Here is a 24,442-nt window from a genome sequence, read left to right as displayed (position 1 = left end):
GCTTTCTGTCTCGAAGGGAAGGCTGCGTTTTTACTTGGGGTTTAGCCTGCCACATAATCTAAACATGGACAAAGGGCAATGGAGTGACCACAGCTACAGCCAAGGCACTAACTGCACCAATTCAAATTCATAATTTTAAAAAGTTACCAAATCACACCAACTTGCTAAAACAAGTACAGGCACTTAGTAGAAATTCCATTTCCTTAAGCCAAGACCTCTCAAACTACAGCATGTAAAAATCAGATACACAGCCAGGTGCAGTGGCTCACGCCTGTAATCCCGGCACTTTGGTAGGCAGAGGCGGGAGGATCTCTTGAGCCCAAGAGTTCAAGACCAGCCTGGGCAACATGGCAAAACCTCATCTCTACAAAAAAATTAGCTGGGCATGGTGACATAGGCCTGTAGGCCCAGCTACCCAGGAGAATGAAGTGGGAAAATCACTTGACCCCAGGAGGTCGAGGCTACAGTGAGCCACAATAGTGCCATGGCACTCCAGCCTGGGCAAGAAAGCAAGACTTTGTCTAAAAGAGAAAAAAAATCAGAAGCACTGTTAACTGAATCACCAAAAAGGAAGGCGAGCCATTCCAGTGAGGGGCAGAGCTCTGAAGGCCGGGTCTCCGAGAGGCACGTTGGACTCACCTGGGCTAACAGCCCGTGAAGCACCTTCACACACCACATCTCACAAAGTCCTTGGCTCACTCCCTGAGACAGTTATTATCTATGTTTACCAAGAAGAACATTGCGTTTCAGAAGGTTCAGTAATCTGCGGAGGGGCACACTGTGCAAAAGTAGTAGAGCTGGTTCTTGCCCACGGGTCCTCAGGGAAGACCATGTTCCAGGTGACTGTGCTATTGAAGCTCACAATTATTTCACCCAAGCCTTGTTAACAGCCACACGGTTCCGACAGGTGTTTCCATCCTCACAGGTGAGGACTGCAAATCTGGGTAGCTCTGTGACTCGTCCAGGCCCACAGCTCATCAGCTCGGACCTGAATACCAGCTTGTTTGATGCATGCTTCCCCATTCTGGTGACAAGAAAAAGGCACAGCCACCACATCAAGGCAGGGAGAGCCCAGAGGAGGACTTACTCTGTAGCAGTTCACTGGTCAGGTTCAAGATTTCCTTTGGTGACACAGTTGCTGTAGCACCAGTGCCGGATTTCTGAGTTTTTACTCGACTCTTCTTACCCATTTTTCTGACTACAGAGAAGAGAAAGAAAAGAGAAAAAATTACATTACCAAAGAACAAAATAAAGTAATAAAACATGTTCAACACACGGCAGTGTCTTAGTCTTCAGAGGCTGATTTTACCTTACATATGCCATATCCTGAAGTTTTCTACCATAAAAAGAAATGTGTAGTATTAGTATTTAGAGGTTCTCAAACGGGGGGAAAAAATCTGCTTTGTAGTCTCTGGAAGAAAAGTTCATTCTTTATCATCTACAAAAACTATAGTAGAGCAAATTTTACTCTAAATTTTTTTTAAAATTACATAGATTTCATTGCGCATACTAATATACTCCAGTATACTAGAGAGATAAAAACCATGCATACATCATACACATATGGGCATAAAGACCTATATATTCTCTCCCCACTTTGCCTTAAAATAATCATTTCCCATTAACCATAACTGTATCATAAGCAACTGATTACACTCTCTGGACAAATGCTGAAGACATTTTTAGAGCTGGAAGAAACTCTGGCGAGCTTGGGATTTCCCATGGCACAGAATGTAGGAGTTAGACTAGCTCGCCAGGGTTTCTTTTTCCCCGTTTGAGAACCTCTAAATACTAATACTACACATTTCTTTTTCTGGTGTCCCGGGTAAAGACCCTACGAGATAACGCTTGCTTCCAAGTGTTTTTAACAATAGGTCTCAAAGTAAGGAAGGGACGTGGATGTGTGAAGAGCAGATGGGGCAATTCAAAGACAGGGACAGGACAAGAAGCGTGAGGGAAGCACAGTGAAGAAGGGAACCCGGCTGGAGAGGGGGTCTCTAGGGAAGCCTAGCGAGGCAGCCACTCAAGAGAGGATGAGAGTCACTGTCAGAGGTGTCTGGCTTTGATTGTCTAGAGACAAGAGGCTAAGATGATGTCCCAGGAAGATGGAGAAAGTGTCCAGCCAAGAAGCTGGCGGGGCGATTCATAAGCTAATGAATAACAAACCACCACGAGGATGGCCTCCAGGAGCCCCAGTCAGTTACACTTCATCTCAAGTGAGAATCAAAAAGCAGACTTTGGTCCATTTGTTTTTTTACAAAAAGAAGTAACTATCACCATGTGAAGAACTATGCTAGGACAAAGGTTTAAAACATATTCTCCCACTATACAGGTGATCACTGATTCTGTTGTAACTGAATCCATGCAAATATGGTCATGTGCTAAAATAGTAGGAAATCACATTATTTAACAGGCTAACATGCCTATCTTCTCTTATGTATCTAACGTATAAAGAATAATGTGTAACACATTAATCTAATAAGTCTTCTAAAAATTAGTATAAAATAGTGTCAGCCGGGCGCGGGGGCTCAAGCCTGTAATCCCAGCACTTTGGGAGGCCGAGACGGGCGGATCACGAGGTCAGGAGATCGAGACCATCCTGGCTAACACGGTGAAACCCCGTCTCTACTAAAAAATACAAAACACTAGCCAGGCGAGGTGGCGGGCGCCTGTAGTTCCAGCTACTCGGGAGGCTGAGGCAGGAGAATGGCGTAAATCCGGGAGGCGGAGCTTGCAGTGAGCTGAGATCCGGCCACTGCACTCCAGCCCAGGCGACAGAGCAAGACTCCGTCTCAAAAAAAAAAAAAAAAAGACAGCGTCAGTCATCGTGGAATAAAAGGAAACTGGTAAAAATACATAAAACTTTTGCAGCAATAAAAGGAATTCTTTTTCTGTGATCAAAAGCAGAAAATTTAAGTGAGGGGAGGGCAGGATGACAGACAGCTTAAGTACCTTTTCCTATGCTTAAGAACTACCTTCTTAGAAGAGAAAAAAGCTCCCCATGGTTCCGGCTCACAGCCAAGAGCAAGGGCACAGCCTGGACAGAGCACCTCCACCCTTCTGGGCATTTCAGGCCTCCCACATTTGCGGAGGGCATCTCTGGAGGACCTTCGAACTTAACCTGAAAATCACTAAAACCACCAAGGAGTCTGGTAATAAGGACGTTAATCACACTTCCAAATATAGCGGGTCTGCTGGCTTGGCAGGAGGAGATGCAGAAGCATGCTGTCAGCAGTGGCTTAGCTGGCCTCTCCCTTCAGCCTTGCCTGCAAGACCTTCTGCTGTGGAAGCCTGTAAATGAGGCAAGAACGTCACTCTGATGAGGAGTTCCAAGACCCTTTCCCTTCTCTTAACAGTAAGTGAGCCTGGGATGGCGGGGCTGCTCTGCACCGGCTCTCTCAGGGGTGCCCACCAACAGTTACAAAACAGGCTCTGTTCGCTCTGCCTGCAGCCCCTCACCTCCCCCAATGTCTTCCCTCAGCGATCCACCCAACTCCAGTTGCTCATTGATGTAGCAGCAGCTGTTCCCTGGAGCTCAGTATTCACCCTCTGCCAGGTGCTGAGCTAAGACACAGCTCTTCACTTGATCTTCCTCGACACTTTAAGCCGTAGATACCATCCTCATCTTTCAGATGACATTCTCAGAAAGGTTAAGTCCCTTCTCTTTGTCCAAGGTCATGCATCAGGTAAGAAGCAGAGCTAGAATCTGAACCCAGAACCACTACCACACTGCCTCTGTTTAAATACAGATTAAAAAAAAAAAAAAAGTACATGGCAGCGGGGAGTCTTCCAGGTCAAACACCATGGGATATGGAGCACACCCCCAACACTCCTGCCAGCAGCCGCTCGGCCCACACCTGGGCAGCTCCAGCCACTTCCTCCTGCACCTCCTGAACGCGTCCTCACGGTTAAACCCTAACACTAGTCTCGTACATCTCCCTGCCCAAGCCTGTCCCTGCTGCTTAAATCTACCCTCACACTGCCACCACCCTAAATAGTAGGAAATCACATTATTTTAATAGGCGAACAAGCTTATCTTCTCTTATGTATCTAATGTATAAAGAATAATGTGTAACACATTAATCTAATAAGTCTTCTAAAAATCAGTGTAAAATATACAGTGTCAGTCATCCTGGAATAAAAGGAAACTGGTAAAAATATGTAAAACACCCTCCCAGCAACACCAAGGGCTCCCAGTCCCTCTACAGCGGTCATCACGTGCCTATCTCTGCCTCCCCATTCACCCTTTGACTGTAAAATTTTAGTCACTTATTCACAAACTCTTAGTTTTCTCTAAAACCGCTGTCCAGGAATCCCCTTAAAGTCTACCTGGTCCCCCTAGTCACAATCTTCTCTTCTCTGCACCCCTGCAAGTCCTGGTATGTTCTCCCATTATCGCTGGGCCCCACTGCACTAAAAGACTTGCTCACATACCAGCTTCCCTTCAGATAACAGGCTCCTTGAAGACATCCTGTCTTGTTTCTATTTGTAACCCCAACATACAGTCCAGGCCTCAACACAGGGCAGGTGCTACACAGAGGATGCCACCCTGAGCTCCCAGGGAAAAGCATCGGCACAGGTCTTAGGTTAGGTTACAATCTCCATTTCTGAAGCTTCTACCCAGGTTTCCATTCCCTTGGAACAGACAGGAAATGTCTACTTCCTGCTCCACATGGCAGACCATTAAAAATATGGCTACAATGGTTTGAAAACAAAATACATTCCACCGACAGTAATTCTACAGTCAAGTACTTATAACTCCAATTGTTCTCAAGATTTCTTTTTTAAGCCAGAAAACTGCTGGCTCTTAGAAATGAGTAATAGGTGTATAAATACAGCAGAGGTGTAATTTCAAAACACACCATAGCCCCTGGGAAGGCAGATATGCTAGAATGCAATCTTCGAAAGTCCTGCAGAGTGATGTTTATGCAGTCATTGAAGCCACTCCTAGCTAAGACCCTCATCTCCAGCTCTTTCAATCCCTTTGGGATTCATTTCCCTGCCTACAAGTCCTCCCCCACCACAATGTCAACAGTCAGCCTTAATAAATTGAGGTATAAAATACAAACTGCATAGGATGAGCATAGTGGCTCACGCCTATAATCCCAGCACTTTGGGAGGCCAAGGCAGGTAGATTGCTTGAGCTCAGGAGTTCGAGACCAGCCTGGACAACATGGCGAAACCTTGTCTCTACAAAAAAATACAAAAATTAGCTGGGCATGGTGGTGCAACCCTGTAGTCCCCAGATACTCAGGAGGCTCAGGTGGGAGGATCCCTTGAGGCTGCAATGAGCTGTGATGGCGTCACTGCACTCCAGCCTGGGCGACAAAGGGAGACCCTGACTCAAAGAAAAAAAAAAAAATAGAAACCTACAAACCGCATAGTGCACGAATTCATGGACTCATCCCCATACGTGCAAGGCCCCACCCTTGCAGAAGGTAGCAAACACACCAGTCCTTGCCAGCAGTCCTGATGAACCCTTTCGCAACCAGTCCTTCCCCCAGCAGCCCACATGCCAACTTCTATTACCATCAATCAGTTCTGCCTATTCTTAAATTTCATATAAGTAGAATTCTACACTGTGTAGGTTTCTTTCACTCACATGTCTTTCCATAGCTCACAGGATAATGTGTAACCTCCCTAGCAAGGTCTTCGAGGACTGAACTGCCTCACCCCATTTTATGTGTCCAGCTTCATCCTACCTTTACACAACACAGCTCCAGGGGACTGCTCATGTTCCTCCCTTTTTCTGGAATGCAGCTATCCCCACTGCCTGTCCCCTTGTCTTCTCCTGGCAAGATTTTTCATATACTTCAAGGCTCTACCAAAATGTCCCCTGTGCCTTAAGGGAAACTCCAGACTCCTCCATGCAACCCTCATATCCAACAAAGTCAGTCAGAAAGGGTCAAAGTCAAGGTTATTACAGATGCTAAAGGGTTGGCTTATGTTGGGATTCTGTCTTTTGGCAACCTCTTTGGGCTATTTCCCTCCCACAGGGATAGAGGCTATAAAGTAGAAAAAGTGGCTAGCCTACGTTAGGCAGAAAGAATCTTCGTCTTAATTAAGGATGGGGGGTGGGGAGCTGCTTATCCTTCTTCCAGTAAATGTATCTCCCTAGGGCACAGGATCCTAGACCCAAGTCATCTCCTCAGTCTGCTCCCCCCAGAAACAAGTTTCCAGGGCTCTTCCAGTAAGCCTCCCCATTGGCTGGGTCCACCCTGTCCGAGGGCTCTCCTCAGTCCCCTGTACCCTGAACCCCAGGCAGTCGGGCATGACACCTGGCCTTTAGCATGACTTTAAGAACTTAAGTCACTGAAGGCAAGTGTTTCTCAGTACCAGTTATCACTGTTGTAAGATTCCTTTGTCTCTGGGTTCAGTATGGTTTGGCACTAATTCTAGTATTTGTGGGACACCCCTAACTCAAAGCATCTTGAAGGCAGACGCCCTACACTTACTTCGTTCAGCCCTAAAACATCAGGTTTTCCTGTGAGTTTGCCAGCTCCCCATATCCCACCTTCCCTCAGCCCCTTGGCCTGGCTGTCATTCCCTGACGTACACACTCTTCGCTCTATTACTTCAGCCGAAAGGCCCTGACCCCTTGGTGAGTATGTCAGGGTCCTCCACCTACAATTTACCTGGCTAAAACCCCACCTCACTAACAAGGTCTCCTCACCGCACTTCCACAGCACAGTCCCCACACCTCTGTGACCTCATCCACTGCAGTCTGAACTCTTTTACCCACTGTCTTGTGGCAGAAAAAAACCCAAAGCTTCCATCTCTGTGTTTCCTATAGGGTCTAATATAGTGTCACAGACACATAGAAGGTCAAAATCTGTTGAGTAAAAGAAAATCTTTGGATAGCATATTTGAATATATTGGTGTTACTAATTTTCACATTGCTCCCAACAGTTATTAAACAGTAGCCAAACGAAACATTTACTTAATATTTAATTCTACTAAGGAACTATGGTAACTCTTAGAAGTAAAAATATAAATTTATATAGAGAGGTGTAGATAATTATAGATTGGCCACACCATGAAGGACAGGGGTTAGGGTTAAGCTTATGTAATATCACACTTAAAAAACGGTTCTGTGGGGCATAGTTGCACATGCCTATCGTCCAGCTGCTCAGGAGGCTGAGGTGGGAGGCTCTCTTGAACCTAGGAGATCGAGGCTGCAGCAAGTTATGATCACACCTGTGAATAGCCATTGGGCTGAAGCCTGGGCAACACAGCAAAATCCTGTCTCAAAGAACAATTTTTACAAGATGATCTCTTTTCAAAATCCAGTTTTAGATAGAAAACCTTTAGGACATTAAATTTAATAAGAGAGACTCTGAAAAACACACTGGAATCTTTTAAGCATTATTGGTCTTTAGAAAGCAATAAAGCAGGAATTAGTCTGTTTCTGATAGAAAAGGAACGCTTACAGCCCAGGCACAGGGAAAAGCTCCGTGGGCACTTGTGACCGAGGACACGAGCATCTGCCCATGACCTCACTGCATCCCCACCACAGCCCACTGAGGCCAGCAGGGACCACAGCCCATTGTCAGGAGGCTTAGAGAGGGCTGTGAGTTGGCCAAGAGACCACAGCTGCCAAGCAGCAGACCCCTAGCTTCAAACTTGAAATCCTGCATTAGCTCCAGCATATAGGTGGACTCTACGTATAGGCAAGCTTGATTAAACTAAGCTGCACAACGTCTCTGTGCCTATACTATGTTCGCTGTCGCAGAAGACAACAAAATTGGACAAAACCAGAACTGCAGTTCCCAAGGATGAGGCTGGGAAACCAAGACTCACACTGAAAATAAAGCAGCATGGATAATTCCTAAAACACGTAAGTAACTAAACATAGAAGGGCAAGAAATAAAGTACAATTCAAGAAGGATGACTAAATTTTAAGATCAGTGTGAGAAGGTGTTAGTATCCAGTATGTGTGGTTTCCTAAATTCACCCCATATTGCCTTCTTTTAGCTATCAAAAAAGATGCATGCCGTGTAAGTTCCCCAACCTTATGGATTTAAATAACTACCCTTTTCATTTATGATTCAAAAGTCTGTTATATACAGTGAATACTTTTCATGATCATTTCAGTGAATTTCGGGCTAAACTACAAGTTTAAACAAATGAAACAGTCAAATAGGTATTCTGAACATCCTTCATGCTCTCCATGAAAAAAATATATTAAACATTCATCAAGTCCCCACAAAGACCAAATGTTTATTTTCAATATTTATTTCCAATATTTATATTAGGAAAACATAAATGCATACTAAATTATATGTGTATACACACACACATACACACTCAAGTTAAATTACAAGTATTAGCCAGAAGGTACAATATTAAATCAAAAATGTTTTCCTGCAAAGTTTAGAATGAAATCAGGTATAATTTACAAATACTTACTGAATTATCTTAAAGAAAACAGGAAAATAGTACCAAAAAAATAATTTAAATAATACTTAAAACAAAAGAAAATATGAAGAGTAGCAATACAGGATTGATACATGAATTATACAATTATAGTTAGTCGTTCAGAGGAAGGGGTATCTATAAAAAGGAACAGCTAAGCCAAGAGTTTCACACATGTCTACATTTCTTCACCATCAAGATATTTTTAAAATTTACAGAATCTTCAAACTTTGGCCCTTAAAACACCATATACCACTTACAAGTCCATCAACAACCTCCCCATCTAACAGACAAGCCAGGCTTTAGAAGACAGAGGAATGAATGACATACTCAATTATTATTTAAAGTGCTGACTAATACACAGGAGCATCTGTAATCAACCACCACCTCTGCCACGCAAGCGATTATTTTCCATCTAATCTGAGTCGTGGAATAAATGGGTCGAGACACAAGAAAGCACATTTAGTGACCTTGGCTAATGTGGGGAGTGGGGGCGGAGGTGGGGTAAAGGGTGCTAAATACCTAACCCATTTTTACAAAGCATAGTTCACACATAATGAACAGATTTGGATGTAATTCACTTGCATTTTTTTTTTCAAACATTCTGAATGGAAAGGATATTTATTTGTATACTTCTTGAGTTCCCTTGAAAATGCTGCTTTCAACTAAACAGAACTAGAATAAACATTTTTGATTACACTTATCTGGCAAGTTATCCAGGAAACCTTAGCTCAAGCACAGCATCTGTTTTTCAATGTATCCTGCATTGACCCAACTTCACAGCTGGGTTGACTAAGGGAGAGAATGGTCCTAAGGATGGCTTCCTCCACCTCAGGCTCCCAGCTGTAAAGCCTACTCGAGAGAGGGTGAGTGCCTAATCTTCGTGTAGGAAGAAAAGGAAATACTCTTTTCTCACTCTTACTAAAATACTTTGCCGGCCAGCAGGATCAGATTACTACATTCAGAATTAAATACACAAATTATAGGATGATGAGTTAGGAAAATGAAAGCACTCCCAAACTGAAAAGTATTTAACTGTGCAATGTTTCCTTTCCTACAGATACTGACAAAGTGCCATGGTACCATGTTAGCTGAAACTCATATATATCAGAAACGCGTTCTGGCTTTGCACAGTAGCAGGGCCTAGTAGCCATACCAACTCATACCAGTTTACATGGCAAACTGGCACCTATCGTTCCAATCTTCTAATTAAAAGAGGAATTGGGCCAAGGGCAGTGGCTCACACCTGCAATCCCAGCACTTTGGGAGGCCGAGGCAGGTGGATCATTTGAGGTCAGGAGTTCAAGACCAGCTTGGCCAACATGGTGAGACCCCCCCCATCTCTACTAAAAATACAAAAATTAGCCTGGTATGGTGGCACAGGCCTGTAATCCCAGCTACTCAGGAGGCTGACGTAGGAGAAATGTTTAAATCCAGGAGGTAGAGATTGCAGTGAGCTGAGATCCAACTACTGCACTCCAGCCTGGGCGACAGAGTGAGACTCTGCCTCAAAAATAAATAAACAAACAAACAAAAGAAGAACTGATGTGCCACAACTTAAAAGTACCAAGAAATCAAGGCAAGCAGGCAGGGAAGAAGGTGGAATTAATTTCAACTCAGTAACTACTTAAGTACCAGGATGTATACAGATCTATAAATTGCATGCAAATAAAATTTTAATTTGATCAAAATTTAATCTTGATACAGAACAATTTAGGCTGTCCCATTTAAGTATTATAACTTGAGATTTTAAAAATACAGTTGTTAGCCAGGCACAGTGGCTCATGCCTATTAATCCCACCATTTTGGGAGGCCGAGGCGGGCGGATCACCTGAGGTCAGGAGTTCAAGACCAGCCTGGCCAACACAGTGAAACCCTGTCTCTACTAAAAATAGTCCCAGCCACTTGGGAAGCTGAGGTACAAGTATCACTTGAACCCAGGAGGCAAAGGTTGCAGTGAACCAAGATCGTGCCACTGCACTCCAGACTGGGCCACAGAGCAAGACTCTGTCTCAAAAATAAATTAAATAAATAAATAAATAAATAAATAAAGTACAGTTGTTGCTTTTCACATTTTTTTTTTTGCTATTTTTCCACTAACACAATAATTTTAGAAATAACTAAACATTTCTGACTTTTCATTACATAGTAGGTTTTAGTTTTAAACTGCCGTTGAACGAAATTGCAAATAAATTAACATAGGCTCCTATTTAACAGAAGTTACCAAAAAAACCTTTTGTAAAGCAAAAAATCATTGGGTATCATGAATAATCATTTCCTATTATATCTTTCTAAAATAAAAAAGACAATGTTATGGGTGAAGAAACAGCTGTAATCCATCAAACCATCCACATTCCTTAACATAAGGATTCTGGATTCTAGAACCAAGGAGCATCAGGATTAGAGTAGCTCTCAACCCCACGCGTGTACGGCGCATGGCGCCTGATGTTATGGAGCAGTCACAATCAGTACTTCACCTGATCCAAGTCTGAGAAGGATATAAGACAGGCAGGACAGAGCCAGCGTGTCATTCCTGATTAACAAACACACAGCCTAAGGCAGATTGCCAGTAAGTGAAAAAGGCAGATTCAAAGCTTCTGCCTTTAGGTGGCCAGCAGAGCTGCACGTTCACTTCCAAGACAATCTCCTGCTTTGTGAGCCCCTCCAGTACAATATTGCAGAGAAGTTCACCGTCCTCTCTGACCTGTCAGCTTTTGTGTCTCCCCAAAATTTTGTCTTCTCCAGGCCTAATGTGCCCCTCATTACTACATATTTCTCAAAAGTGAGCAAAATGATTTAAGCATATTATACTTCAATGAACTGCTGCTGTTTTTTTTTTTCCGAAGTCAACAAAACCCTTCAGATGTGCTCGGAGATGGACTACCCACCTTCCTGAAACTCAAAGAAATTTGACTAATATTCCTAAGACTGCCCTAGCTTTTCTACGAGCCAAGTGAATTCATTCCCTCACTCCTGCACATTTCCTGAGAATCTAATCTGAAACACAAAGATGATACAACATGGTCCCACAGCCTTTAGGACAAGACAGTCACAACTAAAGTCTTTCATGATCTTCAGCAAGATAGATGTGCTATATTAACAACTGAGTTTTTGAACCTAAATGCAACTATTCATGCTGTCATGTTCCTTATTTCAGGATCATCCTTGCCGTGCCCTGTGTCCTATGGCAGTTCCCCAACATGATCATCCCCATCACAATCATGTCATTTAGGCATTTATTATATGATCAGGAATTGAGGTAAGCATTTTACACAGTATCAGATAGGTATTAACAAGCCCCCTTTACAGATGAGAAAGTTGACACTTACAGAGACTGAGTAATTTATGCAAAATGATAGACTCAGTTTGTGTCAGAGCCTCACCAGCACACCTCAATGACAAATCTTACTGATACTCAATAATATTTCATGAGTTCGGCTCAAAACCAACCCATTTATGAGAGCTCCAAAGGTTCACTGTTATCTCTGATATTCAAAATAATACTATTCCTTTGCAGTGATAAAACATACGCATGTAAAGGCTTTATTTCTTTGGCCTTTTAAAAGTATAGTTATTTTGCTGGCTTTGTCCAAATACATAGGAGGAGCTGCAGGTTAAATTGGGACATGCACGAAACTTCCAAAAGAGCTTCCACCCAATCCAGTACATCCCACAGTGATCTCTGCAATGCCACACTTTCGTTGCGGAGGAAAAACGCAGAACCATGAGGTGACCATGACATGCAGCAATGCTAAATTATTACAACCAACAAATCAAAAATGTTATTAGACACCCGTAAACATTTTATGGTAAAAGCAGCTTTAATAACACTAATCCTTACTTCCTCTCAAATATGTGTCAGAGAAAACTGCTGATATTGAAAAGGCATGTCTATTTTCTGAGACTGAACATTGTAAACCCTTTAGTTGGAAGAATTTCTTAGACCTGTTACGTCCTAATGAATTGTTTTCTTAAAAAAAGGAAAGTGAAACTCAGGATCACAGATAGTGATAAGCCTAAGATAGTGCACATTTTATTAAGAGTTCTTGGCCGGGCGCGGTGGCTCAAGCCTGTAATCCCAGCACTTTGGGAGGCTGAGACAGGTGGATCATGAGGTCAGGAGATTGAGACCATCCTGGCTAACACGGTGAAACCCCGTCTCTACTAAAAAATACAAAAAACTAGCTGGGCGAGGTGGCGGGCGCCTGTAGTCCCAGCTACTCGGGAGGCTGAGGCAGGAGAATGGCCTAAACCTAGGAGGAGGAGCTTGCAGTGAGCTGAGAGATCCGGCCACTGAACTCCAGCCCAGGCGACAGAGCAAGACTCCGTCTCAAAAAAAAAAAAGAGTTCTATGTATCAAATATTTTTGTCAATTAAAAATTAAAAATAAAAAGTTCCATGTAGACACCTGATTATCTACATTCTCTAGACAATTTTTTTGTCTTTCTAAAAAACAGTGGAAACATTTCTTCCTGCTCTGTCCCTCTGCCCTCCCCTACTTCCCCATCCCAGTACTGAGGTTAGGCTCGTAAAAGGCTAAGAATTCACTTTGGCTTAGTAATCAGTAGATCCCTTTCAAAATCTTAACATCAAAGATAGATGTGTCTTCCATTGTCAACCAAGACTGTATGGACTTACTAGTTCTTTCTACTTGGAAAGTACTTGATACAAGAAAAAAAAGAATTGCAAAGTCTTAACTTTGGTATTTGAATTTTATAATCATTTGGAATCAGTTTTCTTCCATTCAAATTTATCTCAGTTGAAAATGTTCAATATCTGTGTTTTTACCTCTTGTTTTTACAGTCTGTTTATTTCCAAAACTCACAGGAGACTCCCAAGTGGAAACGGGGTCAACACAGCTAATCTCTGGCTTGAGTTAAAAAGCAAGACTTCTTAATCTTGGAGATGCTAATTTTTTTTCAAAAGACTATTAAGTGACTTTTTAAAAAGCCAAGTCTCAGCCCAGTGCTGTGGCTCACGCCTGTAATCCCAGCACTTTGGGAGGCCAAGGTGGGCAGGTCACCTGAGGTCGGGAGTTTGAGACCAGCCTGACCAACATGGAGAAACCCCGTCTCTACTAAAAATACAAAATTAGCCAGGTGTGGGGGCGCATGCCTGTAATCCCAGCTGCTCGGGAGGCTGAGGCAGGAGAATGAACCCAGGAAGCAGAGGTCGCAGTGAGCCGAGATTGCGACATTGCACTCCAGCCTGGGCAACAAAAGAGAAACTCCATCTCAAAAAAAAAAAAAAAAAGCCAAGTCTAAACTTCTTTGTAATAGGAAAATACATTATATATATTAATATTTCGATAGAAATTTTTTAACTTGAGTAATTATGTAAATTAATTATATTTGCATATCAACATAGTTAACCTCTCCAATGTTATGAATAGAAAAATGAGATGATAAAAGGAAATCCAATGGACAGAAATCCATTGTAAAGGCAACAAAAGTGAAAACTGTAGAAAACTGTAAAAGCAAGAATCTTCAGTCTAATACTCTTGACTGGTTAAATATGACCCAGAACAAACTGTTACCCAGATAAACACTTCTATGACTGTAGCAGGAGAGAAAAGATGCACAGCTAATCAGAAGAGTTTTCACTGATAAATAAAGGGCCCAAAAATAATGGCAGGTAATTGAGAAAGCAAATATTATAACTGGCCACAAGCAAAATCCAAAATTACATAAGAATAAAGATAAGTTCACTGCTCTGTTAAAAACATTTAATGCCATAGGAATAAATGACTCTTAGTTCTCTTTGGGGGAACAAAGTCACCACTCCATTCCCAGGACTTCGGTCCAAGGGAAAGAAACACACTTGAAACTCTTCCTCCCCACCCCCAAAAGAAGCACCAGGCACAGCAACCAGGGAACAGGCAAACCAGTCTCTAAAGATAAACAACCTCTCAGAGAAGGACAGTCATCCAACTACACGTAAGAAAGATACATTATTAGTTACAGTTCTAAACCCTACCTCGGATTCGTGATAAGAAAAAAGACTCTGTAATTCAAACATTTCAGATACCCAGTACGCCTCAAACTACCCTGACATCTAGCCACAAAGCATTCATAGTAACCCTGACTTGGAGGTGGGATTATTGCTTATATTTTTACTACAACTCTACACAGCACAAACTATGCACCTGGTTTTCACTGAATTCAATGACTGTCTACTAAATATTCACTCCAAGCAAGCCTTTGTGGCTGATGGTCATACTTTCCCCGGTGCCGTCATCCTGTCATTCTCCTCCAGGCAGGAGAGTACTGTGTTTCAAGGAGGCTGTTGTGACCGTTTATCAGAACTCTCAAAACAAAAACAGTTGTCCAGTGGTTGAGCTTTAAACAGGAAAAATATCTGAGTACAACCTCCACATTTTTCTCATTATCCAGGATTCTAAAGCGAAAGTTTAATTATCATTTAAAATGTGGCCTAAATGTCCACGGCAGGGAAGAGCATCGCAGCAGCCATCACTTTCTCACTGACAGTCACTGTGCTCTTACGAGTAGCTTTCGCTATTAACGTACATACAAACATAAGATGTTTTAATCTTCAAATCCAACACCACTCCAATTCCAGGGAAAAAAGCCCTGAGATGTTAGCACACTGGAGAAGCAACCATTTTACTCCTTCAGACTAGAGTTCCATTTCAGATATTAACTTACAATCACTTAGAGGGCAGACAGGAAAGGGGTAGCAGAAGGCTAAAATCCAAGGTTGTCTGGGGTCCCAATAAAGAGGTTCTGTAGCTGTTTGAGAACTTGGCTTTGCAAACTACTTTCTTAGGCCAGAGAAAAACTCCTCGGTAAACTGTTGGAATTTCACCAAAGTATCAATCACGGCAGCCCCTGGGACTAATCCGGTACTGCTGGACTTTCTTCACGCATGGTAGCCCGTATAAACACAGTATATACAGCAAGGTTCAAGCAAGTCTTGGCAAATTTTAACACTGGAGAGGAAGACTGCTTTTATTTCGCTATATTCTTGGATTAAAGGTATTTACTTAAAATAATAAACACTTCTCCGACATTATTACTGGTTAGCTCAGTTCTGAAATACTGGCAAGGTCATTTCAAGAAGAAAAACGGGAGAGGAAGAGGTATATTTTACGTAAGATAAAATCCACACTTTTCAGTGTCCGGTTCTGAGTTTTGACAAACGCATTTATAGTGGTCTCATCAGCACCACAATCAGGCTACGAAGAGAGAGGTAACTCTTCGAGGATTCTTAAAAGCAAAATTAATTTGTCAGCATACTTTAAAAGTATTTTTGAAATATCACCTTATTTATTTAGAAAAGCAAAATAACACGGTCCGAGTGGTCCTAAGCCGTGAATGCCTCTGCAATACTTAAATGCCCTCCTCCCAACCCCGGCCCGACGAGGGTGAGCCCCGCAGCCAGTGGCGCGCGTCACTGTCGGCTCCTTTTCCCGAGTGGAGACGGGGGAAAGACAGAGTTGCATCGCCAGGCTGGAGCCACGAGGAGAAGAGTTTAACGCCGGAATGACAAACTCTAAAGCACTGAATGCCTCTCCCTGGTAGGGCACTGCGCGTGTGGAGCAGGGCCAGGGACGCGTGGGAAGAAAGACGACCTATTTCCTACGACCGTCTTCCTAACTGGACCGAGCGGGAGGAGGCGGGGGCTGGTCCCCGGGCACCCCGGTGGGCACCGAGAACTCGCAGAGAGGAACATAAAACCGCACGGCCTTCCCCGAGCAGCGGGGAGACGGGAGGAAGGAAGGAAATGAGAGCTCGACCCGGCCACGCGCAGAGCCGAGCCGACCAGCCCGAGGGACCAGGGCCCCACCCGAGAGCAGGAGCGAGGGCCGGGGACAGGAGACCAAGCGCGGGGAGAGCGCTGCCTGCACCTGCCACCACCTCGAGACCGGGTGGCGCGGGGCCCGGGAGCGTGGGCGGCAGAGGGGACCGGGCAGCGGCGAGAGCGCGCCTCCCGCCCCGCAGGGCGCCCGGGCAGAGGCCGACCGGAGCCCTCCGACCCCGCCGGGCCCTCCCCGCCCAGGCACCCGAGCGCACACCTGCCCCCTTCAAGCCCTGGGCCCAGAGCGGCAGGCGGAGACCCTGGCGGGGGCGCGGGCCGGACTTCGGCCGAGGGGCGCTGGCCAGGGCGAGGGACGGCCTCGTAGAGCTCGGAGACGCAGCGCGAGTTTTCCCCGCAGCCCGCGGGCCGCGCGCGCGCAGAGACCGCCGCCAGCACTCACCTGCCCGCTTCCCTTAGCGCAGCGGGAACGACGCACTCCGGCCCGGACCCCGCCGTCCGCCTCAACCAACCCCCAGGCGGTGGCGGCGGTGGCGGCGGCGGCGGCGGCGGCCGGACGGGAGGGGCGGGACGGCAGCCTGAGACGGCCCCGCTGCCGCGGCCCAACCCTGCTCCGCCCGCCCCGGACCCCGCCCCCGGGCCGCCGCCGCCGCTGCTCATTGGTCCACACCTCGGACGCATGGGCGCGGCCCCGCCCCGCCGCCCAGCCGGCGTTCCGTCCGGGGTCCTCCCCAGCCAGTGGGCTGGCGGCTCCCGGGGACGAGAGCGGCCGGCTCAGCGGCCGCCAACCCCGAAGTCGCAATTGGCTGCGTTCGCCCCCGCCAGAGCTCTGATTGGACGAATCTCGACCCGGGCCCCGCCTACGCGCCCAAGTTCCGTTAGCAGGTTCGGTTGCTCCAGAATGCCTTTTTGCTCCAAGGGGCGGGACCGACGGGATGGGCCCTGTGACTGGCTCCTCCCCCTGCACGCAGCAGCCACTGTCCCGCGGGGCGGACGGGCGGGCGGGGAGGAGAGCGGCGGCTTGTTCCTCTTTTGAGAGCTCTGCTTTCTTCCCATTGGTTGACAGGCACCCTACTCTCTCCGCCCCTCCGGTCGCTTGGTTTTCGTCTCAAGACGCAGCGTGATGACGTAGTTCCCCGACATTCCACATGCAAGATGGCCGCAGTACGCAAGGAGAGACGTCGCTAAGGGGCTTGCCTGAAGCGAGAGGTGAGTGACCCACCGACTGCGGGCAGCACCGCCCACCTCCCGCGTATCTGGAGGTCAGAGTAGGTTATGGTCAACCGCCGCCATCCCCTGGCGGAGTCTCTCTTTCCGGATTCTGCCTCCCTCCGCTAACCTCCGGTACACATTGAACTTAGCGGGCGGCGCGGGGCTGTGGGGCGGGCGTGTAGAGAGGGTCTGAGGCGCCGGGGCGGGGCAGGGAGGCCGGGCTCAGTCTAGAACTGGTAGCGGCCCTCGCACTGGGGAGCAGTCAGAGTTCGGGGACTTTCTAGGGGTTGGACAAAAGGGGCAGGGGTGTTAACCGCGCAGTCTCACAGCCACAGACTGCTCATATCTCCCCGATTATTTCGCGGCGTATTAGTCCCAACCTTGGCTAGGCCTGAGACTTTTTGGAGGTTGTTCCATGTCTAGGGTACTCCGACTTTGGAGTTTTGAAGAGCCACGTAACGAGGGTGCGACTAAGAATGAGGAAAAGGCACTTCCGCGGTTAGATTTAGTTGTTGCCGAGACATCGTCTTTACGGACGCGCTCCTGGTGGTTGCTGTGGTTTGTTATGAGAGAAATTGTTCTTTAGAAAATTGGAGCGTAAATCTAGAGGTTATCTGACAGCTCCTAAACTATTGTCTGCCCAAGATAGGCTCGGTAGTGCTCGCTAAATTTAGATTGCCAGTTAAACGGAGCTTTCGCTAAGTCATCTGAGGTTAGGAACTTCTAAGCATTTCTTAAGGGTGGTCTTCTATGTTTTTAAGGGAAACTTGGTGATGTTTGTGTATCTCGATGTAAATCGCTGTTTACAGATATCTAGCACAATGCCTTGCAATTGTAGGTGCCCACTAAAAGTTTGTATGAATGATGTTGCTAGAATGAAAGCGAGGAGCTTTCAGCGCCTGGAACACTGTCTGACGTTTAATAAGCCCTCCGTATTGCTGAATGAAAGAATGGATAGATGGTGGTAATGGTAATAGTATTGATAGACATCTGGATTAAAGTTATGCCCTTAGGATGCTTACCTGTTAAATAATCTTGACTATGAATATAGTAATTATCCGAGATTGTTTTATTCAGAGCGACTATCACTGCTGTCTTTTAGGGTTTTTTCCCCCTCTTGTATCTCATTTCGATTATACTGTGATGCAGTATTCCAGCATATTAGTCGATTTCTAGGCAAATCCTGTTTAAATTTGTTCCATTTTGAAAATGTAGGTTGCACCAACAAGCAATAAAAACTATTCGAGTTGTTAATGAGATTCTTAAATGTTAAATGCTGTTTCTAAAATTGAATGTCATAAAAAAAAATTGGTCATAGCCGTGGCCTATAAAATGGGCTAGTTCATTTTAGGACGTTATATTTGAAAGCAGTGACTCTGCTGAGTGTCTAAAAGGGAGGACAGTGTTTTCTGCTTGTTTTCTTTAAAACTGGATGAGGACAAAAAAATCTAGAGGAATTAAATTCAAGGTAATTGAGGAGATTAGAGTGATCATATTTTTAAGCTCAGGTAAATTGTATACCAGAGTATTTGCAGATGACTTTATAAAATCATTATTCATAAATTTTGAAAAATCCTAAAAGTGCAGTTAATGATAGAAGACTAGAGTCTGGTAAATGTCTCAGTTTTCACACAGAACCATTCGATGGCCCTTGGCTGCTAGGAACCTATTAATAAACTTTTAGAATCTGGTTGGAAGAGCCAACAAGTTTATGAGTACTTGGGAAAGGAGAGCTGATTCCCTGAAGCCAACAGAGCTTCAATAAGAAAAGGCCAGGTGAGGCCAGAGGTGGTGGCTCACGCTTATAATACCAGTACTCTGGGAGGCCAAAGCTGGAGGATCACTGAAGCTCAGGAGTTGAAGACCATCCTGGGCAACATAGTGAGACCTCATCACTAAAAAAAAATAAAAAAATTAGCCAGATGTGGAGGTGCATGCCTGTGGTAGCTAGGGAGTCTGAGGCAGGAGGATCACTTGAGTTAGAGATCAAGGCTGCAGTGAGTCGTGATCACGTGACTGCACTCCAGCCTGGGCGACAGAGCAAGACCCTGTTTCAAGAAAAAGCCAGGTGACACAAATCATTTCCTTTTGTTACTAGACTGGTGGTGATTGGGGATTGCTGGACGTAAGTTCGTTTAAGTTTATTTAGGACACAGTCTTCCAACAAGATTCTAATACTGTGTCTAGATACAAGAGTTAAATATGCATTGGATAAGGTGTGGTTAGATGGATTGATATCCATGCAAATTACCAACCCCAAAATGTTGATTAATGGGTTGATGTAAACCTGAGGAGTTGTCTTTGGAGATATGCTACAGGACTCTGGTGTTGCCCTTGCTCTGATTAACACTTTTTTTTTTTTTTTGAAACGGAGTCTCGCTCTGTCGCCCAGGCTGGAGTGCAGTGGCCTGATCTCAGCTCACTGCAAGCTCCGCCTCCCGGGTTCACGCCATTCTCCTGCCTCAGCCTCCCGAGTAGCTGGGACTACAGGCGCCCGCCACCTCGCCCGGCTAGTTTTTTTTTTTTTTTTTTTTTTGTAGTTTTAGTAGAGACGGGGTTTCACTGTGTTCACCAGGATGGTCTCGATCTCCTGACCCCGTGATCCACCCGTCTCGGCCTCCCAAAGTGCTGGGATTACAGGCTTGAGCCACCGCGCCCGGCCTCTGATTAACACTTTTTTATTACCAACTTTAAATATATAAACAGCATGATTCTCAAGTTAATAAATGCACTCAAACCATGTAGTGATAATCAGCCACACATTAGATAACACTCAGAAATCAAAGAGTTCTTAAAGGCTGGAATATAATAATAGGCCAGAACCAACCAGATATAAATTTACTAGGTGAGATCGTCTCAAAAATTTTTTTTAAATAAATAAATTTAGTTGGTGTGATTACATTTACAAAAACTCAGTTTTCCTGGCTTGAGAAAAGTGGTTCTAGGATGTAATGTTCCACTTACAGAAGAAAAGCAGTGTCTAGATTGAGGGAAGGCAGTATCTTGGTATAAAGTAAGACAGATTGTGGCTGCTGCTCGCTAGCTGTGAATTAGTCAGGTTGCTTCGTGTCTCTGGCTCCATTTTCTCAGTGATAAATTGTGAGGATAAGAAAACTAGCTTGCAGACATGGCTGCAACGCAGCAGACACACAATGGACATGTTACTGAATGTTAGTTACCACCCCCCTCCCATGTGCTATGCACATCATATCTGTTTTGATTCCTAATATTTAGGGAGGACTTGAAACACTAAAAAAAAAAAAAAAAAGTCATGATGAGAAAAATGGTTAGATTTGTTTACCCTAGAGAAGAGAATGTAAAAATTGCTTTTACCTATTTGAAAGACAATCAATAGATAAGGGAAATGTATTTTCAAAGGTTAGTTTAAGGACCCTGGTGGAAGTTAAAGAGTCGCTAAAAGGTAGATTTCATTCATGCATTATTTTACGCCATCTGTGTAGCAGATCTAGGGGATGAACAGAACAGATAAAAATCAATATAGGAATATAGGAATTATGTGAACACCAGTTATTGATACCCAGCAATGCTGTTTCATTGATAAGTGGCCAAATATTACTAAGAGGGGATTTCGATATTGGGTGAGATAATTGAGTGGTGACATTTACTATTGTTTCCATAATTCTAAATGTAGAAAATATATTTAGTCTTTTTTTTTTGAGTCGGAGTCTCGCTCTGTCACCCAGGCTGGAGTGCAGTGGCGCAATCTCGATCTCAGCTCACTGCAAGCTCCGCCTCCCGGGTTCATGTCATTCTCCTGCCTTAGCCTCCCGAGTAGCTGGGACTACAGGTGCCTGCCACCACACCCGGCTAATTTTTTTTTCTTTTTTTGTATTTTTAGTAGAGATGGGGTTTCACCGTGTTAGCCAGGGATGGTCTCTATCTCCTGACCTCGTGATCCACCCACCTCGGCCTCCCAAAGTGCTGGGATTACAGGCATGAGCCACTGCGCCTGGCTGTATTTAGTCTTTTAAGATGTAAAATGATATTTATGAAGCCCATTCCTGAAAGGTGCTGCTAAAATGCCTTGACAGGTTGCTTGTGTATGGATTTTCATTTTGCAGAGTTCATAAATCTCAGTCATTTTCACGGGAATCACGAGCTGCTAATGAGAAAATTTATAACTTTAGGGTCTTGTGAAAAAGTAATTGAAGAGTAATAGGGAACAGGTTTATAGACCTGAGGCAAAAACTTTTTCAGGGAGTTCTACGATTTTGAGGACTATCTCTATTCTGTTTATGTCCATAATATTTTCACTACATTTCATGAATTGTTTACATTCTGCCTTGGAACCTAAAGGGACCAGGAGTTTGGCCAGTAACAGAAGGTAAAACAAAATTGAATATACTTATGATTTATCCACTTGTGGACCGAGATTCTTTTCCATTCCAGTTTCATCCCTACTGGGTTATTCCTAACACTGTTCCCCACTCTGTCCCTTTCTTCTAAACAGATATCTTGGTATTCTACTTCCTAGAGAATATGGAGGTACTTCCTCCCCCTTAAAAGATTATTTAAAAGTGTCTTTCTCAAAATTTTCCTTCCCTTTTTAGGGAAAAAAAGAGCTTTCTTTCTAAGGTTAACTTTCTTACTATGCTTTGTATTATCCCTTGACCAGTTAGCCTCCCTTTTTCTGACTCCACTAGTCATTCCTTTTTTTTTTTTTTTTTCTGGCTGCAGACATTGTTCCTTCTCCTTCATGCTGAAAAATAAATAAAAACCAAAACAATAACAAAAACTCCCTACTATTACCTGTTACTCTCTTTGAGAACAGATGCCTCAAAAGAATAACCTGTTTCCGGCCGGGCATGGTGGCTCATGCCTGTAATTTCAGCTACTCAGGAGGCTGAGGCAGGAGAATCACTTGAACCCAGGAGGCAGAGGTTGCAGTGAGCATCACTGCCTTCCAGCCTGGATGACAGAGGGAGACTCTGTCTCAAAAAATTAAAAAATGAGTAAAAAAGAATAACCTATTTCCTAGTCTGTTCATTCTTTACCACCCCTTGCAGTTTCTACACCTTCTGTCCTATTGCACTTCTAAAAACGTTATTTTATTTATATGTGTATGTAGGTATTTTAAATATAGTCCTATACCATACAAATTACCCACTTAAACTGTACAAATCAGTAGTTTTTAGTATTTTCAGAGTCGTGCAACCGTCACAATTTTCAGTGTCTCTAAAAAACAACTAATCACCAATTAAAGTAAACTTTCCTTAGTTCCTTGTCCTTTAACTTTTCTTTTGCATTTGTCATTGTTGACTACCATCTCTGGTTTAAAGCTGACATCCCTTGGTTTATTTTGCAATGAAGGATGCAGATTTCCCTACTTCTTGGACCAGTGTTTTTCCCTTTCTCTTATTTGGTGATTCTTAGTCCACAAGTGGATAAATCATAAGTACATTCAAGTCTGTTTTACCTTCCTGTCATTGGGCAAATGCTCTCCTTTGGTGATTCTTCCTACTTGGTACAAGTTCACAGAGTTCTGTACCCAGACTCCTTCCTTCTTCATTCTCCATCCCTCCATCCGTCAACACGACTTTATAGTTGTCACCTCTGTATAGATGAATCCCAAGTAGATATGTTCTGTAGAGACTTCAGCTGGCCTATTTATCTGTCTGATAGATATTTCCACAAAAGTATCTTAAAGTTCTTCAAGCTTAGTATTTATAGAGCCAAATTCTTCTTTTCCTCCCTTCTTATCAAAACCAGCTTTTTCTCTTGTCTTATCCATTTGTCTTTTTAGTATCACCCTCTGTGTCAGTCAAACTTGAAATCATCTTTTTCCATTCTTTGCCTCATGGCCAATTATGGCACACACACCTCTTTTTCCAACTGCCATTGTGTGGAGACAGGTGTATTAGGTAGTCTTCACTTGAACTGCTACTGTAGTCTCCTAACTGGTTCTCTTTCTGCATACCTCTCAACAAACCTCATCATGCTCTCTCCCCTTACATGCGTTGTTGTTATTATTATTCCCTGACAAATAATTCATATATTTATTTTTTATTGTCTCTCCCACTAGAATGTAAGCTTCCTGGGGCAGAGGCCTTGCTTGTCTTGTTCCCTGCCATGCTATTAAGGCCTGGCTCATAGTAAATGCTCAGGAAATACTTAAATGAAAAAAGTACATGGAAAACTGTTAGGCATATGTATCTTAAAGTAGCAATTCCCAACTGTAAATAAATTGCTAAGATGTGCCAAGATATTGATTCCCTCAGCCAACTGTCCAGTTGCCTTCTGTTCTATAACAATATATGTGCATGTTTAACACTTATTAATAATCAAACACCAGAAACATTTTACATGCCCAGACAGTAGAATGGATAGATAAAGTGTGTTACATTCATAAGATAAAACTGTACTGTACAGCAGACTTTCTCAGCTTTGGCACTATTGAAATGTTGGACTAGATAATTTCTTGTCATGGGGGATTGTTCTGTGCACTGAGGATGTTCAGCTACATTCCTGGCCTCTACCCACACTGGATGCCAGTGGCAACCCCCCAGTTAGGAAAACCAGAAGTGTCTTCAGACATTGCCAAATGTCCCCTGGGGGGCAAAATTGTCCCAGGTTTGAAAACCACTGCTCTGCGGCAATGAGAATGAACAACTACTGCCTTATGCAACAACAGGAATGAATCCCACAAACTTAATATTGAGCAGAAGAAACCAAATGTAAAAGTGGTACTGTGTCATTGCACAGTCCTTCAAACACAGGCAAAACTAATTGATGGAAATAGAGGTCAGAATAGTTATCTTTGGGAGGATAGTGACTAGGAGAAGAATGAAGAGAGCTTCTGGAATGTTGGTACTGTTCTATTTCTCAACTGAATAGTGTTACACAGGTGTGTTTACTTTGTGAAAAACAATCAGCCATACAATTATAATTAGTGCACTTTTCTTTTTGTATGCTGTGATTCAAATTACAGTGTTGTAATTTATGAAACCAGTACCCACACATAGGCAAGTATTCCTTGGCTATCGAGGGATTGATGAAGATAAGGAGTCCTCCTGGTCTC

General features: G+C 44.0%; 3 protein-coding genes across 3 annotated transcripts in view; 2 read left to right on the top strand and 1 right to left on the bottom strand.

Moving 5' to 3' along the window:
• Positions 1-24,442, bottom strand: part of SETD3 (SET domain containing 3, actin histidine methyltransferase) — a 363,397-nt gene that overhangs the window by 69,071 nt on the left and 269,884 nt on the right. The window contains exons 2-3 of the mRNA XM_050796716.1: positions 16,634-16,696; positions 1,088-1,198 (exon numbers count right to left, since the gene is read on the bottom strand). Coding sequence (XP_050652673.1) covers positions 1,088-1,190 — 103 coding nt within the window. The 5' untranslated portion in view covers positions 1,191-1,198; positions 16,634-16,696. The remainder of the gene's footprint in view (positions 1-1,087; positions 1,199-16,633; positions 16,697-24,442) is intronic.
• LOC126958426 (cholesterol 24-hydroxylase) overlaps positions 1-24,442 on the top strand; it is a 515,386-nt gene that overhangs the window by 246,846 nt on the left and 244,098 nt on the right. The gene's annotated exons all lie outside the window — the stretch shown is intronic.
• CCNK (cyclin K) overlaps positions 16,913-24,442 on the top strand; it is a 31,178-nt gene continuing 23,648 nt past the window's right edge. Inside the window, exons 1-2 of the mRNA XM_050796730.1 lie at positions 16,913-17,076; positions 17,258-17,400. The gene's annotated coding sequence lies outside the window, so the exon portion shown is untranslated. The remainder of the gene's footprint in view (positions 17,077-17,257; positions 17,401-24,442) is intronic.

This window comes from Macaca thibetana, chromosome 7 (assembly GCF_024542745.1).
Source record: "Macaca thibetana thibetana isolate TM-01 chromosome 7, ASM2454274v1, whole genome shotgun sequence".
Taxonomy (NCBI): Eukaryota; Metazoa; Chordata; class Mammalia; order Primates; family Cercopithecidae; genus Macaca; species Macaca thibetana.
The sequence above is the reverse complement of the archived record's forward strand: the minus strand, read 5'-3'. Positions and strand labels throughout refer to the sequence as shown.